At 42.8% G+C, this 19,277-nt stretch overlaps 1 protein-coding gene across 1 annotated transcript in view; it reads right to left on the reverse strand.

The window, feature by feature from the left end:
• CPS1 (carbamoyl-phosphate synthase 1, mitochondrial) overlaps positions 1-19,277 on the reverse strand; it is a gene marked incomplete at its 5' end in the record, with an annotated part of 78,752 nt that overhangs the window by 13,374 nt on the left and 46,101 nt on the right. The window contains 8 exons of the mRNA XM_008939234.1: positions 1,225-1,395; positions 2,711-2,800; positions 4,015-4,122; positions 5,116-5,193; positions 8,635-8,710; positions 10,914-10,981; positions 11,525-11,719; positions 17,818-17,999. Of these exons, the coding sequence (XP_008937482.1) occupies positions 1,225-1,395; positions 2,711-2,800; positions 4,015-4,122; positions 5,116-5,193; positions 8,635-8,710; positions 10,914-10,981; positions 11,525-11,719; positions 17,818-17,999 (968 nt within the window). The remainder of the gene's footprint in view (positions 1-1,224; positions 1,396-2,710; positions 2,801-4,014; positions 4,123-5,115; positions 5,194-8,634; positions 8,711-10,913; positions 10,982-11,524; positions 11,720-17,817; positions 18,000-19,277) is intronic.

Consider the following 19,277-nt stretch of genomic DNA (forward strand, 5'->3'; position numbering starts at 1 on the left):
AACTGCTGGAGAAACAAAATTCCATTTCCATGCAAATATTCCTAGCAATAAAAACATAAGAGGACAGAAAATATGATGCATGAATAACGAGAACCAGGTTTAACTGGAATATTTTTCAAAGTTTAGCATTTCCAAAGGTATTAGCAGGTTTTTATACTTGACAAATCCACACAGAAGACAGGCAGTATAAAAGGCTTTGTAGTGAAGTTTTCAAGAATACAGTTGGGTTCTCTGCTCTGCAGCCAGCATTCCCAGGGGAGACAAAACTCTTGACAGTTTAGCTAACAACAACAGTGCAGAAGCACCAGGTCTATATAACAGAAATTTATAGAAAATAAATGATTCACAAAAAAAAAAAAATTCTCATATTAGAATCAGATAATGCCTATCCGTGGCATCAAAGTAAAACGAAAAGCTACTTCTAGACTGGCCAGCTTGCCAATAATCTGAGCTGGTTTGGGCCACAGCTTTGGCTTGCTTTTGAGTAGGTCTGAACATCTTATGAGTAGAAAGGTGTTTGGTGTTTTCCGTTTCCTCACATTTCTCTTGATATGGAAGCTGTTAAAGTTTTTGTATAAGCGATTCTCATTATCCGTTGTATTTTCTGTACTGTTGCTCTGGAACTTTATTATTAGAAACTTCAATTATGTTTTTTTCTTCCACTAAGCATTCAAAATTATCTACAATACACTTTGGTGTCTTGGATGCTATATAAAATTACTAATTACAAAAAGTAAAATCTTGGCCCCACTGAAATCAAAGGATCCAAGATTTTCACCCCCATTTTAACTGGTGATGCATATAAAGAGGATTCCATGCATTCAACAGCTCATGCCCCAAATCCTGAACATAAAATCTGGGGAGCACTCAAAACAAAACTTTGTACACATGCCCACATACACCAGACAGTAATATGAAATAGCCTGAACTTCAGTGTTCAATTTTGCAGCTGCATATTTACTATGTAGTTCATAAACATGATTCAGAGTAGGTTACAAGAAATAAAGGAAGATTGACTTTGTTAATCATCACTGCATAATTTTCCTTTGATTTTTCTCTAAAATTCCCAGCATACATTATCTTGACAGAAACTACAAAAGCTCAGTTTAGCCTTTGGCCGGTGACTAAATTGTTCTTTCTGGGCATTAAAGTACTAATTGCCTATGACTGCACTAGGTGCTGGCTCTGTTGTGGGTATTTTTGCTGTTCCCTGTGAAACCGTACCTTAATCCCAACATATTTTGATGGAATAATGGGATGGTCCAGCGTGGGGAGGGATGACTCGTTAACCTCTCTTCCAGTCATCACTTTTGTGGCCACGTCGATGAAGTCCACACCCAGAGCCTTTGACACAAAGGGGAAGGAGCGCGATGCCCGCAAGTTGCACTCGATCACCTGATGGGATTAAAAAGGGGAACAGCAGAGTCAGGCACTGTGCAGTGCAGAAAGGAATGATTCGTATTTCTAGAAATCAGTCCTTACCACCCTTGGCAGAGATGCTCCTCAGACTGCCAAAGAAGGGACACAAAAACTGTGTTCACTATTACAAACATCAATGAGGGATGGGTAGTACCAACCCAGAGTTCACATGGGAAAACACATTGAACTGTGACCTGAGTTAGTGTGCAAGAGGCATGGAAACTTAGGCACAGGCATTAGTTACAAGCTTTAGAAGCCCACCTTGCTCTTTCTCCATGTTAATGTACTTCATGAGTGCCTGGGCTATCCTTACCAACCTTCCTCACCTGCAAGTGGAAGCCATTCAGGGACCCAAGCAAGAAACAAAGTTCTGCATCTTCCTGAGAAGCACACCATGGAGTTCATTAGCAAGAGAAATTGCTGTAAGTAAGGGGTGCAAGAGTAGGTAAAACAGATTGGAATAGGGAAGTTTTTCTAGAGAAAGGCAAGCATAGCTAAAGGAAAGCAAGGAAGAAAAAAACTCCATTCTGTCCCTCTGGTCAGCTTCTGAATAACTATGTGAGAAACAGAAGAAAGGTGAAAAATGGCAAGTACATTTTTTTTCAACTAATAGCCCAAACAGGATCTTTAACCAATACTGCATCTCTTCTATGCCGTGTCAGATTTTCTTTCAGTTCACTGCTTCCTCAGTCATACTCTGCTCACACCCCTCTGACCCTCTTCCATTAGTAACAGAAAGCCAACTGTTATCCATAGAGGGTCACACATCTGCTGCACTTCTGTTATTGATAGCTACTAGGACCACACTACTTAGATAATCATCTTAATGGCTTATATCAAAGGCTTAAACACTTAAATTGCCTTGCTTTCTTTCTGATGTCTTGGAAGACCAATTTACATTTAATGATCGAAGTAGCTAATGATGAGAGAGGATATCTGAGATCTAAAAGCAATGATATTCAGCTCATAGGATGAAGTTCAGGTCCCAGCACTATCCATCAAATTCAAAATAGGTCATTTTGGAAGGGACAGCAGCCCATAGTGAAACAAAGCTAGTGCTGACAGACAATGCAACCAGATTCTCTTCACCCTCTGTGTGAAGGCAAGGGAGGATGAGGGATTGCTGTGTGACTGGAGGTGGCACAGGTGAGCTGCACATCACCAGACAAGGCACGTTAGAGACCTACAGCTACCACTGTCACAGAGCTTTCATGGCAGGGACAGCAGGAACCACGCACATAACCATCCAGCACTGAGCCTGACCTCCTCCAGCAGCCACAAGAGCTCTTACCAGCACATCGCTGCCTCGCACCAGGAACTGGACGTTGAATGGACCAGAGATGGCAAAGGCATTTGCAATCTTTTTTGTAGCAGCTTTTACCTAAAAAGTAAACGTGTGCATATATTTAGTAAATAAATAAATCCTACAGAACAGACAGCATCATGGCAACAAATCACCTCATGTGGACTTCTTCAAAAGTTGTATCTCTCTTCCCTAGCATATTTTTTCCCTATACCTTCATTGTGGCAATAGCATTACCTTTCAGAAGCAAACCTGTTTAATCTGCCTGGTGATCTAGAGTCCAAAGAGACATTTGAGGTCATAAGTAAAAGTCAGCTTTGTGTGTCTGATAAACCCAGGCAAAGATGGAGAAAGAGAGAATAAAAGCCTTCCCTACCTGTAGCAATCCCTACACATCACACTGGAGCTTTTACACTTTTCTTGGTGAAATAATGAATAATGATGCTTTGCCATTTGAGATTAACTACTCAGTTCTACAAGTGTTCCAAAAGTCTTTCACCAATATGCCTGTCCCCTCACAGATCAGTGGGAGGTGGCTCAGCAGATAGACTCTGGAACAAGCTGGGAGAAAACATTATGGTCTTATTTTCCAGGTTTGTCAAGAAATCACAGGCCATTTCAGACCAAGGGTTTGAATAGCCTTGCTCCAGGAGATGACTATGTTCAGAAACAAGGCCTTGGACACTCTTGTAAACAGAGCTAGAGCACAGGCCATTGCATTAGAGCTTTTGCTAGCTTCCACACAGACCCTTCACAGGATGGCACTTGACATCACAAGGGATGGCACATTTCATTTAGAAAATGCATTTTGACAACTAACTATATCACTAGGTTTTCTCTTAAAAGTGGAAAAGTCAAGATGAGGTGAAGTTCATCTATCCTGATATTCTTTCTGGAAAAGCACGCAGTTAGAAAGTCATACACCTGATCTAATTGTTTAAGGACTGTGGGAGAAAAGGAAGTGAACTGTGGCATAGATATGGACTAGACAACGCTCTACTGCTATGGAAGCTTGCTCTGAATGAAAAAAAGAAAAATAAATGCAAGGGAGCTGAAAGTGAAAGTAGTGTACATCTACTGCTCAAATGAATGGGACACAGCTGAGACGATGCTATGTAGAGCACAGCAGGTCCCAGGGGCCACACTGACACCCTACGCTTGCACGGATCACACTGACCTTTAAAAATAATCAGTGACTTGCCTTCTCCATTGCTGATTGAGTTCTCCCAAGCAAAGGGGGAAAGCAGATTCAAGTTCTTATTTTCTCTTTTCAGTACTAGTGCAACGCCTACCTTCTCCAAGGCTCCCTGGCTAATAGTCTGTGTGGGTAACATGAGGGTGGCATCTCCAGAGTGAACACCTGCATCCTCCACATGCTCTGAGATAGCGTGTGAAATAACCTGCATACGGGAACAAGAGAGCAGTTAGTCACCTCACCCGCTCTTGCAACCTGTTTCCCCATCTCCAGCCCAGCACAGTCTCCTGAACAGAGCTGTATCCAAAAGAGGATACAGATAGGGGGGAAAAAAACAAGGAAAAACCAAAGATTTTGGGGAGAACAGACCAGAAGCAGACACAAGGCATATGACCAAGGGGATCACGTTAGTGTCTATCATACCGTGGTTAAGCAAGCTGCCAACACGACAAAACCTACCACAGGCTGGGGATCCTAAGGCTTCCTTCCTCTCCCTAACACACATTGACACAAAAGGTAAAAGCTAATTAGGCTTTAAACCAGCTAAGTTCTGCTTGCCACGAACACAAAAAACTTGTCATTCCCCAATAAAAACAAGTATGGACTAACATCATTTGTATATGAGGTTTTCCCCCCACTCTTTTGTTGTTTTAATCACAGAGAAAAGCAAGGAGAGGAAATTTAGGCCTAAGGATTTAAACTGAACATCACAGCACACTACTTCCATACAGAAAAAGTGATCCAGCTGAAGTCTGCTGGTTAAAATTGAAAACAGCGTATTTCTGTTAAGTAAGAAATTTGTGATGATTTTTTGGCGAGAACTGTCTTTGATTAGCAATGTAAGGTAAGGTGAAGTTTTAATAACAACAGTGGTAAAATCATAACACATGCTGATGCAATTCTGACGAAAGGAATTTGTGAAGCCAGTCATTTGCGAATCCAGTAAAAACTATATTCTAAAGGATTCAGTCACACGGTGAAGCAATGCTTAAAAAAATAACTATTTAGATCTTTACAATTAGGTAGGTTGAGCTTTTCAAGCACAAATTCTGAACATAAGATGAATTAATCTTTTGCCCTTTCTCTACTCTTCTCAGCACAGATCCAGGACTGTAGAGCAAATCACTCAAACCACGCATTTCTGAAAATCCCCAATCCTGAAAACAAGCTTAATATTAAACAGAAACAAAGTTCTTACTCTTCCTGCCTTGGCTACAGCATCCATTTCCACCTCACGAGCATCTTCAATAAATTTAGTGAGTACCACAGGGTGATCCTGTCATCAAGGCAAGAAAAAAGAAGAAAGTTTTTATTTGAGAGTATTTGGGGACCATTCAAGCGCTCCATTATTCATCACTGGAAAACCTTTGGGAACAAAAGACCAATCTATTAATATTTCCACAGATAAGTGAAATGTGCAAAGAAATAATGGGGAGAAGCTTGGCATGATTTCCCCAAAGCCACTGATGCATTAGCTTGAGTATTCCTTAACATCACCATGACAGGAAAATTTGGGGCAAAACCATGAAGAGCTTTTAAGTGAGATTATGGCAAAAAGAAGACAGTGGGATATGTGCATGGATCCAGTGACCTCCAATCCTATCTCCCTAAGAGCTTCCTCTTCTCCTAGATCCAATTCCTTCTCCCTCTGAGCCTCCAAGCCACCTCACTAGACATAGTGCTTCATGGAGTACTTGATTCTTGGCATACTTAAGGACTTTGTATCACAGCTGTTTGCTATTTTAAAGAGTCAGATATTTTAGGCAACTGATCCATTCCTTTCTCATTTCTCTGCCTGGTTTTCTAAGTCTCCCAGAGAGAAGTTGCCACTAATTATAGCTGGCCAGGAATGACATGTCCTTAACTTTCAATACTTTCCCTGGTATACATTGCTTTCCTTCATCTTCTCCCTCCCTAGCTCTGGGATGCTCACACACATTTTGCACTCTCTCTAATGCTTTCTCCTTCCAGTCAACTGCTCCAAGAGATGGTTAAAATCTCATATGCATTCTTCCTGGCCAGCTTTATGTCTCAACATTTTACCTGTCCCATCCACTATTAACTGCCTGTTATTTATTAGAGAATAAAATGGAATAAATGACAGTCTGTGCATGCTCAAAAGGCTCCTCTTGAAAAAATATAAAGCAACTTCAAAAGTTACAAGACACAACATCCTTACATTTATCAGTGCAAGGGTAAATTCAAAGGCAAGGACAATGCCACAGCCTGCACTGTTTCATAAATTTAGTGGCTTGTGTCCTGTAACTCTGTCTTGCTGCAGTTTCTCACCAGCAGATTTTACATGGGCATACAACCTTGTTTATTCCAATCTGTCTCTAACTCGCACAAGAAGTTTTGAGCGTTATTGACCACAGAAATGCTCTAATGACAACACCACAACAGCAACGTAGCCAGAACAACAGAGCAACACTGCTCAGGCACTTTATCTGCAGATGCACTGCTGGATGGAGCAGAAACAGGTAAGGCTTTATAAAGAGAAAAATGAAGCCTGTGTCCCACAAAGACGCTCATGTTCAGCTGTATGCTCACAACTACCAATGCTAGCTTCTGTGGAACCACTCACAGGCCACAAAGCCTGTGACTAAAACACTCTCCCTAATTTAGGAGCAGAACACAGTACTTTTGTTCTGGTTTGCTTTATCCTAGCTTAGCTTCAACTATACCATTGCTTTTGGCCGTATAAAATACTAGATGAAGAAAGAAGCCTTCCCTTAGCAGCCTGACTACACCAGCAAAAAATTAGCATGTAAATCTAGCATAAGTCTCTGCAGGATCAGGGCCAGAGCATCATCATGTGCAACTGGCCATGTTTGCAGCAAGTGTCAGTGTCTTGTTTGTGTAGCAGAACTGGACATCATAAGGATTCCATGGGAACATCCACTCTTTCATCTGGGCATACATCATGTACTGCCCAGACTCTACAACTTCAACTCCCAGCAGGGCCTCCTGCACCAGAGATGAGACCTCTCAGCAATGAAGGACAATATTGTCCAAATCAAGCCAATCAAGCTGTGACAAGTTAAGCTGACCAAGGGCCACCTTCCTGGACTTCAACCTCCTATAGGGTGTCCATTGCCATCGTCAAGCCATCCAGTGGCATGAGAAAGTGATTTGCCCCACTGAACATGCCTTAAGGCTGCTGCTTGGTCTGCTTCTGTGAGCATGTGTGGAAACACAAAGCAGAGTACTTAAGATGAAGTACAGAGAGAAGGCAAGTTTTTGGGAGGCTGAGCACTGCTAAGATCTGCTTTCTACCACAGACCCTTTGGTAGTCTTTGGGGAACTAATTATAAAATTTCTTCTGATGGAAGTAACAGTGGTACTCTCCCACTTTCAGAAACCCCTTTCAAGTTGTTCAAAGATGGTAATAAGTGGTCTGCTTGTCTCCACACTAACCTATGCTTCAGGATGTTATTACTTTACAAAGCATCTCCCTTTCATTCCACCTTTTCTTGCTGAGAAGTTCAACTTGATCATTTGCCTCATACACTTAAAAACCACATGGTTTTGTTCTTCTTCAAGCTTTAACCACCTAAGAAATGCCATGAGTAAGCAGTAATAGGCCTGGCTTCCACAGTGAGTTGGGCTTTCAGGGAGTTTACTTATTTTTAACTCCATGATTCCTGTGACAGTAGCGTGTATGTTGCTGCTCTTGGTGTATACTGCTCTGAATAGTGACCATTCAAAAAAAAGAAAAAAAAAGGGGGGGGGGGGAGCCCTCAGAAGAAAACAGACCAAATGATGAGGACACACTCAGAGTGTTAAAAGATGAGACTGAATTCCATATGTTCTTTATTCAACCTCAGCTATTTAACTTTCTCCTGCTCTCACACTCCTACCTCTCCAAACATCCTTTGTTATTGCTAAGAGGGACAGAAGGTATAGAAGAAAATCAGGCTTTGAGTTGTTTACTATGTTCTGAGGCATTCATGTCTTTGGGAAATTGCTCAGATTTTTCTTTTCGGTATTTCAACATCCTAGACCAAATCTTTCCCTTTGCTAGAAAAAAAGGCACTAAAAAAATCATCAAACTACTTTTTGAAAAACACTTAAAATGGAAGCCAGATCTTTCACCTTCTGCATTATGTACACTGCAGATCAACAATTCCATTGGATTAACAGTGAGCAGGCAGCAGTCCTGCATTTGCATCAGAGAAATGAAACTCAGTACATAATTTGGAGAGTTAAACGTCGCAGCAAAATCTTGCACATGTTCTTGCATCTAAAAGGGGGGTGGGGAAGGCCATTGGGGGGGAAAGGTCATTGGTGAGAGGAAAAAAGCCAGGATGAAGTTTTAAGGTGTTCAGAGAAGCCAGTTCAGAAATGGAGTGACAGATGCTATCAGTTCAATGCTAGCTGGCATAAACTGCTCCTAGCAAGCCTGGATGGGGTAGGAAGAGTGCCAGCCCACTAGCCTATTTCTAATGATATCATCAAGTGGCCACAACAGCCAACTGCCATCCCCACTCCATTCAGGCACCCCAGTGGTATCAGTAAGGATGCTTGCACAGGCTCCATGGTCTCCCTGCCAAAAAACAGTGGAGACAAACTCTAATTTCACTGGCTCTTCTCCAAACAAGAAAGAGAAAGAGCAAGCAAGACACAATACAGAAACAAAGAGATAGAAAACAGCAGAGGTGAAAAAACTCACAGCAAGCACAAAAAGAAAAAGCAGCAGCAGTATAAAGACTGGTACCTGAGAGACTCTGGTGGCTTCTGCTAAGAACTTCTTCATTTCCTCTTCAGTGAATACTACATTCATTGCAGATCCACTGTGAGAGGGGCAACAAAAAGATAACAGGTCAGCTTCCCTCATGACTTCAAAGGAGATACCAGTGTGTTAGACACCACAGCACAGGGTTGCCAGCTACTTCTGTGTGACAGACCAGCCAGGCAAGCTCCTGATTCAAGCAACTTGCTCTGCTCTTGACTGAAAGAAAGGCAGAGCTGGTACCTACCTCCATTATACTTCCCAGAGAAGATGGGTGATCTCCAGAACCATAATGAACAATCAAAGAAGTTGTGTAGCCTTAGCACTGCTGCCTAATCCCCTTTCTGACCCAAGCCTTCAAAGCTTCCCCTAAGCTGGAGGAGATGGCTAGTCAGCCAGGTAGCCCTACTAAGGGCCCAGACTTTCACTGTATGTGAAGTTTAGCTGTGAGCTCAGGACAAGAGATACTATGCTCACTGTAGCATGAACTGAGGAATCCACAGGCCACTGGTGATGTTTGCAAGAGTGTAAATGCAGATGAAACCAGACTGTTCTTTCCTGGCCATTTCACTGTGCCCCTCCCCTAGCATCCTGGTCCTTAAGGGAGAGGCACAGCAGATACAGACACAGTATCTGAAAGCCATTTGGAAATGTAGCTCTCCATAGTATCAGAGAGGGGGATCTGGGAGAACATGGGTTGAGATTCAGTGATTCAGGCCCCTTGTAGAGACAACAATATTTTAGAAAAGGTGTTACACTTGTCATTTCTACCTCTGATGCTCAGCTTCCCCTTTGCTCTGGTGGGCAAGCCCACAGAGGCTGTGGGGAAAAGTGGAGGATGGTTCCATCCCACAAAATCAGGCACTTGAGCCTAAGGTAAACAGACAGAAGAACCTAGGGGACTATACTTACCAGACTACCTCTTCAGGTGATGTAAATCAATAGAGTTCAATTAAATCCATGGACCTATGCCAGTAGCACCACTGAGGAGATGAGCTGGTACCCACAGCACAGAACTAGTGGGGAAATGCATTTAGTTTTCCAAGGCAACTGGCAAATATTAAAGGCCATATCTGTTCAAAGGATGAATAATTCTAGCTGTGGACCTGTCACTGTTCTGCAAATAGAGGCCAGACAGTGTGCTGTGCTGGGGCTTCTCACTTTCTGTGTCCTCAAATTTGACTTTCTGCAGTTTGATCTTTCTCCCTGAAGTCCCCTTAACCTGTCCAAACAACCCTTTAGCAAATACTTACATGGAAAGGGCCTACACTGAATTTAATAAGGACGGAAACAACAGGCTAAAAGAAGTGTTCCCTAAAAATCTAGATAATTACATCAGGTGCAGCTTCAAACATCCTCCTGATATGAGTGCTGGTTTTTAACTCAGCTTTGCAACTCCACTGCAAGCTTCAGAAAGCAGATGGAAAAGTCACATTCAGCAGTCTCTTCTGAAGGATATTTCCTTGAGGGTTGAACATGCAAGAAATCCTTCTCCTTTTCCTCTCTTCAAATATTTTTTTCTCCCCGAAAAATGAATATTGTGCCTCATGGTTTTTTCATATGAAAAAGATCCTGTCTCAAATTTATTTTCAATTGTAAATTGTGCTTTTCTGTGTCTAGTCATCCAGCTATGAAGAAACACCTCACAGAGAAGAGTAATCATTCAGGACGTGCAAGTTTGCTGTGTGTATGTGCTGGTGTAACTTATTCAAAAAGTCTAGCTGTTGGAAATGTGTGGCTCTGTACAATGACTGTTAAAGAGAAGCAGCTGCCACAGCACAGGGACATAAAACATGCCTGTAAGCAGAGAAGCTTAGCAAATAAGAAGCTGAATTCAAAAGATGTGCTGTCATTTTCTAAAACAGATGCCAAGCCAAATAAATGGCCTCAGCATGTTCCCTTCTGGTTTTCCTGGTGACAAACAATATTCTGACTTAATTGCACAGGTAATAGTCTCAGGAACCTTGAAGAATATCACAGGTGGTTCATGGTTTTGGCTTTGATATATGAAAAAGGTAATGCAGCTAAACCGACATTCTTATGCTTATGTTCTACCTTTGATCTCTGCCTGATAGATATAAGGGATCCATTGGCTTCCTTTATTGGTTTGAGCAGTTGTCCCTCCTGGTAAGATGGGCAGCTTTATGCTGCCTTCACCAAGCACAGTATTTTCCACATGTCCCCTGAAGTTACTCTCCCTTGTCTCAAAGAGGCTTTTGTAGTTGATATCCCCAACTTGATGAGCTCTGATGGTTGAGCCTTACCTCAGAACATAGGAAGGCCTCAGCAAACATGGGTAACTCACAGAGTTTGCAAATTCAACTGCATCTCTCTAAAGAAAGGGAGGAAAAACGTGCTGTGAATATTTTCTATTTTGAAGTCATACCAAAATTTCTTTCTAACTGCATTTGCACTCTACTAGCCATTAAGACTAGAGAGGGTGGGAGGAAGTCAGGGACTACAGCCTGGTCTGAAGTAATAGATGGCTTCTCAGTTCCAGAGCTGTCATCTTCATACCTCCTCTGTCTGTACAGCTCTACCAGAAAGAAAGGGCAGTACCAAGACATCCCTATTCCTTTGCAATCCCCACCTGCTGGCACAGTTTTCAAGGCCAGCAGAAGAAACCAGCTTGACAGTGGTGCTAACTTTTACTTGTTGTATAAAGGTGATTTAAAGACACTTCCAGTTTCCACCCAACTCCCAGTGATGCTATAGCATCACTTCACAGACCAAAAAGTTCTACAATATTAGCAGTAAAAAAATGTCAAACGTCTTTGGAATCTCAGAAGGTATCAGTAAGTCTGTCTCCCCTGAGCAGATGCTCTCAACAACCCCTAACTGCCTCACTGTTCCCCAGAAGCACATCCCAACTTACCAGCGTGCTGACTGCCTTCCAGGGAGCCTGGGCCACGTGCAGTTCATCCAGAACAGCTGAGAACACGGAGCGATCTTCTGCCTGGTCAATCTGCAGAGGATTGGTGCCAAGGATCTTCACCCCACTCTGGTGCAGTGGCATTGCCAAGTTATTGGGAATCTGCCCGCCAACAGAAATAATGCAACCACTGCATCCCTGTTGGCAGAGAGAAAGGAGCACACTCATGTCCAAGTTAGCTTAATATTAAGAGCTGTTATAATAACAAATGCCATATTTAGATTGCATCACTTTTCAGGTTGCTATGAGCAAAGGCAGATTGTCATTGTGCTGATCCAGGTACCCAGGCTGCAAAGTGTGATTCGAAGTATGTAGTCTCTCTAAAACAGCAACACCCTCCTCTGGTGTCAATCAACAGACAGCAGTAACTTGAACTCAAATTCCTCCAAAACCCAAAGAAATCTGCCATCTTCATGGGCCTTTTGACATAGATTTTCACTTCTCCTAGAACCACAGATTTATTTTCTTGTGGTGTTTAGGTGCTTCTGGTTCCCAGTGAGGATAAGCACTGAGCTGCCACATGCTCCCTCGCTCTGCAGAGGAAAGGTGCTGTGCTATGAAAACGTGACACCCCACAATGGAACCCAAAACTCTGCTTGGTGGAGTCAAGTCTCCCTCCCATGTTCTCCTACACACGTGAACACGGGCACAATCCTTTCCACCGAGCCCACTCCCACCCCCTGCTGCAACCTTTGGACACACTACCATGAACAAACAAGGCGGTTTTGGTTCCCTTTCTTTCTCAGTCCAGCTTTTGCAAGAAAATGGTACAAAAAGTATGAATAGTGCCATGATTCAAATGCTCACGGTCAGAGACTTCCAGAATAGCAGACATTCACTCAATCTCTTTTTTACTCCCGAGCTGCAAGGCAACACCCTCCTTCAGCACCAAATATGGACTTGACTTTATTTTTTTTGTTTAACATAGAACTCCTAATGCCTTCAAGTACAATCTAGTCTGCTGTGAAATTTTTTTATACTAAAAGAAGGCCTTAGAGTACCTGCAACAATTACGAGGACATGAATTACATTTAGATTGTGTAATAATTGAGGGTAATTAAATAATGGGCACTTTACTTAAAAATTAAGGCTGGAGAAACTTTGCCCAAAGGAGAATCAGACCCACAGTAGGGGTGTAGTGAAGGGCTCTTTTGAATCAAATGTGTTATACACAGTTTTGTCCACCTCTAACAAACGAGGAACACAAATCAAGTGATCCATGGTTTGGGTCTATCTTTTAGAGTACCAATGTTCTTTTAATTAACAAGTGTGTTTTTCCTGAAGAAGGTTAGCCCCACTGGCCTTCCTGGAAGACGAACTTCTTAATGAGGGATTTAAAGGGATTTAAAGTGGTAGACCTGTAAGCTGAGAGCAAAATGGACTAGAAGTGAGTGAGAAAAAAACCCAGATGATAAATGCTAGTACAAACCCTGCTCAACTGTATTGTGGTTAATTTCCTACCATAATAAAAAGCCACTAAAAAAAAAAGTCTGGCATTTAAGCAGAACTTATTATTCCAAGGTCTACAAGATTATTATTTGCTGCTAACATACAGTGCTAGAGTATGTTTTTTTGCCTTTTCTCCGTGCAGTCACTTATGGGATGACATGCTGCTGCTAGCCAACAGCAATGATCTGAAAGAGCTTAGGACAGGGAGTGAAAAATGTCTCGTTAGCAGAGAGTAGAGCAAGGACAGAGGCTGTTTTGTGCCCACACAGGGTTATCTCATGACATCAGAGCTTGCCATCTCCAACTCAGAAGAAAAATCTGTTTCTTACTGCTTCCAGACCCATTCAAAACACAGCACTTGAGTCTAGTTCCCAGACCCCTTATAATCCCATATGGACAAGAACCAGACTAATGCAGCAATATATGGCAACAGAATAAAGAAAACCCTTCCTGCAGCTTGGAACGGTCCCCGTTCGATAACAAGTCAATCTAGCTTTTCTGCCAAGGTCAACCAACATCTAAATCTATCCTCAACATATTTGAAATGTGAATGTCTCAGCTAACAGCTTTGGCTGCCACTTACTCCTCCCTGAAAACAACTCTAGTCACTGAGCCCCTAAAATCCAAATACTGCCTGCATCAAAGATGGGATGGCATTAGGAACTCCAGCCCCAGGGATACGGAGGAGACAGCTTATTCAAGAAGATAGCACAGAAACTTATACTCATTTTTACTCAAAAAGAAACATAAATTCAGACTCAGCCACTGCTTACTTCTTCCTTAAAAATTCTGCTGTTATTTCCCAAAGCACACACTCACCCAAACTGCTGCCACTGCCCTGCTAGGGAACAGGACTGCTCCACCCAGAAATGTGGGCTGACAGAAAGGGCCTGCAATGTATATCACTTTGACATCAGTCGTATTTTAAATATTAAAACGAATGAATAAAATCTTTGCCATTAGATATCTTTAAAACATACACTATACATAATCTAGTGAAAGAAGCCTAGAGAGAATTATTTTCCCCTTTATAACAAAAATAATTCTTTTTATTACTACCTTGCTTTTATGTCATTAGAAATAGACTTGGGTTTTCTTTTCCTCCAAGTTTGAAAACAAATTAGACCATTAAAATTGTACCTAAGAGTCTCCTTTAGTTTTATTAATTGTTTCAGAATGATCCTAGAAACTGAAAAAGAATCAGAAGAGGCCCTCAAGCAGATAGATATTAAAATAAAAAGGAAACATCTTCTCGGGAAACAAAGAGCAAATAAATCTGAGGGAAGGAATTTTTTTGTTTGTTTTTAATTACTGTCCCCTAGACTGACTACTGCCTAACTGTGCACACTCACAGTAAATTAAATGTCCCTCCAAAGCAGGGCTCTCTTGTGCAGAGTTCAGTCTCTGGTCAGTTTGAGCAGCAATGAACGTCGACTGGAGGGGGAAAGGTAGAAGGGGACACAAAGGAGAGGAAGAGGAGGAATTGCTGAGTAGGTCCCTGTGACCGTGTGAAGCTGTGAGCAGCTCTTGGTAGGCAGGGTCCAGCCCCCTCATTCTTGTTGGTAACCTTGCTCCTCCGCGTAGCCTAATTTGTCTAATCAGAAAGACCAGGCCAAATCAGTGCACCTATTTATTTGAGCTTAATAGTTGCCCAAGGTTTGCTGCTAACCCCAACAACGTTGAAGGAGTTCATGTATCATCTCTACTGAGGGCAAAGGGTTATTGTGTCCATTGGCTGCTGATGGTTTTACCAACGATGCAGGATCTGAGTACTTGCCACTGTTCATCGTACATTCCATCACTAGAGGAGGCTAATGAGCAGGAGAGCTTAAAAGATGGGTCTGCAACCACGGCACTATTCATGCTTCGCATAGGAAGCTGGGAGAGATGGTTATCTGCAGGATTGGTGAGGGATCTCAGCATCTGATCCTGAATTTTTAACTTGGGCATTTCCTTAGGGACTGACTTCCAACTGCATTTGCCCGAGGAAGCATTCCAGTCGTGGAATATTAGCATTTCGCTCCCTCTTTTAACAAAAGAAAAGTGTTATATAGCAAATAATATATTTTAGCCTACACTCTGCTGGAGGTCTGAAGCCTGTCCCCAGGTCTGCCTATGTCCTTCTGCACGACTCTGTGCAGTCTCTCTACTCCTCAGAGAGTTTGTTCTCCCACTTGCCAATTAGGCATAATGACACTATTCCTTTTTGTCACTACTTAAGAAAAGTGTTCTATAACAGCTGAGCATTTATTACTCATCTCAGGATTTATTAGACAGCACAATCCTAACTTTGGATGTTTAGCCACAGATCCTGATGGCTTTAATACCTCCAGAGCAAGCATCAAGTTGGTTGTTTTCATACCCAGATCAGAATTAAGAGAAACCTCTGGGAACTCCCAGCATCTCTCTCTCCACCTTTTTATTCCCACCACCTCAGCTTCTGCTGACTCCCCCCTGCCCTCTCTTCTCTCACAATCACCTTTTGGTTCACTTCACAAGCAGGACAGGCTGAAACCATGCCCAAAATCATGAGCACAGTTCAGATGATGAGCACGCCTGGCTGAGCTGAGGAAGCTGATGTCCTTCCCCTCCAGCTCTGGGTGCCACAGGGTGCTGCCCTTAGACCTGGAGATCTGCAACACCTCCCATCAAACTCACCAAGCCCTGCTGGGACAAGCTGGATAATGCAAGTTGCAATATGTATGCATTATTCTTTTCACATATTTTTCTTACTGTACTTGTTAATTATTATCACTACACATTTAAATGAGTAGTTGCTCCCTCATCACCTATCTCTATCTTCTCTTTGATCCTGCAGTAATTAGATGTTGTGTTTCATCAGTGTTATTTGTCTGACAAACTGTCACACCAGTTTCCTCCATGGCCCAAGTTCAGATGTTCAGTTCTGCTTAACTAAACAAGAGTTCATTGCTTATAGAGCTGAGCCTCATGGATAATCCTACAGCATTTAAAAAAAAAAAATAAATTTGCCTTTAAGACTCCAGAGAGCCACCAGAGTCCCTTGGCCTGTCCTAATCTATGCTTTCTGTAAGTCTCTGTTTCTATGAAAATTTAAAGAAGAGGTGAAACAACATGTACAAACAGGAAAGTACGAACATGCCATCTAAAAATGCTCATAGAAGGTATTTTACAAATGGTTTAAGAAGACAGCCTAGAGACTGGCACTTGAGTTCTGACATGCTTTTTCTCCGTTCCAAATTTGGGAACTATCAAAACCTAGCTGTTCTGCCAATGACCAGGCCCAACAAAAATGATACAGCCAGCAGGAAGATGAACCAACACACAGACTGTATTGTAAGCAAAAAGGATATTCCATGAATGATCGCTGGGGGTACAAACAAGTCAATCAGCTGGTACATAATTGATGCCACCCCCAACAATCCCACAAAAGACATGACTTGTCCCACAACAGGTGGTATAAACAGTGAACCAAAGTTGCCCATAGCTGGCATGGGAAACAGACAAACCAGCAAGTTAAACAGATAAGAAAAAGGTGCCCACATGGCGACTCTCACCCAATCAGCCCACATTCACAAAGCTCTAAACAGAGTGGGGCCCAGCTCCAGGGAGAGTCAGGAGGTCTGCCCTGAACCAGGCAGCACTGTGGAGTGCACTCCACAGACAGACACTCCTGACTCCCTGCAAGTGGTCCCAGCTTTTATCCCCAAGCAGACCCCTGACCTTTGTCAACTCAATGGGGGACCCCTGGGGCTCATTTCCCTTCTGGCTCTCCCTGCAGGGCCGGCCGCACCCTGGGGGGAAGCTCTAAGGCAAACTCACCACCTCTGTATGAAGGGCTGTGGGAATCACCCATATGTCAACCTTAATTCAGGGCTCAGGGTTCAGACCCCAGCATTTCACTAGCTAAGCTAGAAAATCATGTCAGAAACTGGCACCAATTCACAATGGAGATGAGTTCAAATTGTCATATGCTGGGAAAGAGAATCAAGAAAAATCCCAAGTTTAACATGACCTGGGTTCTGCAAAGTTGCTTCAGGAAGTTACACGGTGAACTCTCACTAAATATCAAGGGGGATGAACCTCCTGTAAGCACCTTTGAAAGCCTCAGTCACAAATCCAAGATGAGTGTTACACCAGAAATCAACATTTTCCATATTGGAAGCAACTGTTTACATTACATATCCTCCCATTTCCAGATCTGCCTGGGACTCTTCTCCATCCCTTAGCATCAGCAATTCTGAATGCTTGAAAACTCCCAATAGACAAGAGTAATGTCTGGATCAGGAGCTGGAACATGTTTTGGTTTGACGGCTGCTCCAACGGCCCTTCCTGATCTCCCTGCCTGCCTGCTGGACCACATCCACCGCACTGCCAGTGCACTCCACGGCCAAGACTGCAAGTTCCTGAGCACATGTTCACGTTACACACCTGATTTGTTTGACTGCTTCGGGGGGAATACTTCAGCATATCCTTGACTTGAAGCACAAGTGCTAAAGCTCAGCACCACAAGGGCAGAACAATTTGTGCAGTAAATAACTGTGGAGCAAATTAAATCTGCTTGTAAATATTGCACAATATGGCACCTTGCAAAATAATTTAATATTTATTTGGCATTCATTATTGAGCAGTCTGCTAGAAACATCAACGATGTGTAAAATGCAACATCAGAATCCAAACCAAACAGCTTTTGCTAGCAAGCTCTCCCTCCTTGCCCCCCACTGCTCTGCCAAAGCAAGCTAGTGACATGAATTTTGAGAAGTTGGGTTCACTTCATGGTTTTATATTGTGCTTCTGCTTTTCTTTACCTCATATTGGTAGATGTCCAAGATCCTTTCCAATGACAGCTCCTCGAAGTACAGTCTGTCACACTCATCAAAATCTGTGCTCACTGTCTCCGGGTTGCAATTCACTACAACGGTCTTGTTGCCAAGCTGACGCAGCGTGCGGATACTGGAGACAGCACACCAATCAAACTCCACACTGCTGCCTGCCAGGAGACAGAAAAGTGGGCAAGGAAAGGAAGGATGCAGAGGAAAAAACATAAACAGACGTTCTCAGCACTCAAGCTTAGGAAAGAAAAAAAAAAAAAATAACCGGCATTGGCTTCTGTCAGCTCAGAGCGAGAAATCTAATTGTCCTCCCATGGAAACTAATCACCCACAAACAGAGCCTCCAAACACAACAGGTAAGCTGGCTCAGCTGCTCAGGAGTGGCAGGCCTCTGCAACACCTCTGCCATCCTGCACTGAAACACTCCTGGCTGCTCTTCCTGCCCATCCAGCTACCACTGCCTCCCATCCACTGTGCTTTGAGGTAAAGTCCAGAGGCAGAGGCTCAGAGGTGACCAAACTGAGCACCCGTTATGTTACAGGATGCAGCTGTTTGCTCCACAAAACATGAAGCATTTGTACAGATGTGGTTTAAAAACCAGAAGACTGAAGTGGTTTTTACCTTCCAGAAGAGCAGAGCACGGCTAACCTAACAACAGGAAAATTAGAACTCAGTGGCTCTGACCTGTCTGCTGACCCTCCAGATATGGCAAATCAGCAGAACACTTTTTAGAGCCATTCCATGACCCTTTTATCTGGGTTTAAAGGCCACAAGGACTATGGTAACACTGTGGGATGAGCACATCCATCAGTTCTGAACCCTGAGTAAGCACTGTGGCCACCTCCAAAGGAAAGAGACACAGAAGGAGTCACCTGATGCTCAGGTGAGCACCACGACTTGGTGCTGTGTCTTGGGCAAACTGCGGGATTTGGGACTTGGGTAATACTACAGGCTTCAGGCCATGAAGGAGTCTAGATTTGTGCTAACAGCTACTGCCCCATAAATTTCTATGCTGAAACATCTATAGAAGGGTACCATAAACAGAGAATGATGCATATTAAAAATCTTTAAATGGTTATGCTTATAGGCTACAAGAAAACCTTGGCCTCATCATGATGCATTCACAGCCATTGCATGATCACTAACCATTGATATAATTATTTTTATATTTACTTGTGTGACAAGATACATTGGAAATTCGGCTGTGCTTAATTGCTGCCTCCACATCTAGTCACAAACAGATGGCTGTCACAGGTCACTCACTGGCAAGCACACATTTATTTTATTATTATTTCCCTACTTCTGTCAAACAGGAACCTCAAAATTTGCCTAGGCATCAGCTAAAACCCCAGAGAAAAAAGGGAAATCAAATCTGAAACTGGATGTTTCCCAAAAGGGTCACCAGATGCTTTTTGTATTCCACTTCTATTGTTCAG

This window comes from Merops nubicus, unplaced genomic scaffold (assembly GCF_000691845.1).
Source record: "Merops nubicus isolate BGI_N331 unplaced genomic scaffold, ASM69184v1 scaffold13044, whole genome shotgun sequence".
In the NCBI taxonomy this organism is placed as follows: Eukaryota; Metazoa; Chordata; class Aves; order Coraciiformes; family Meropidae; genus Merops; species Merops nubicus.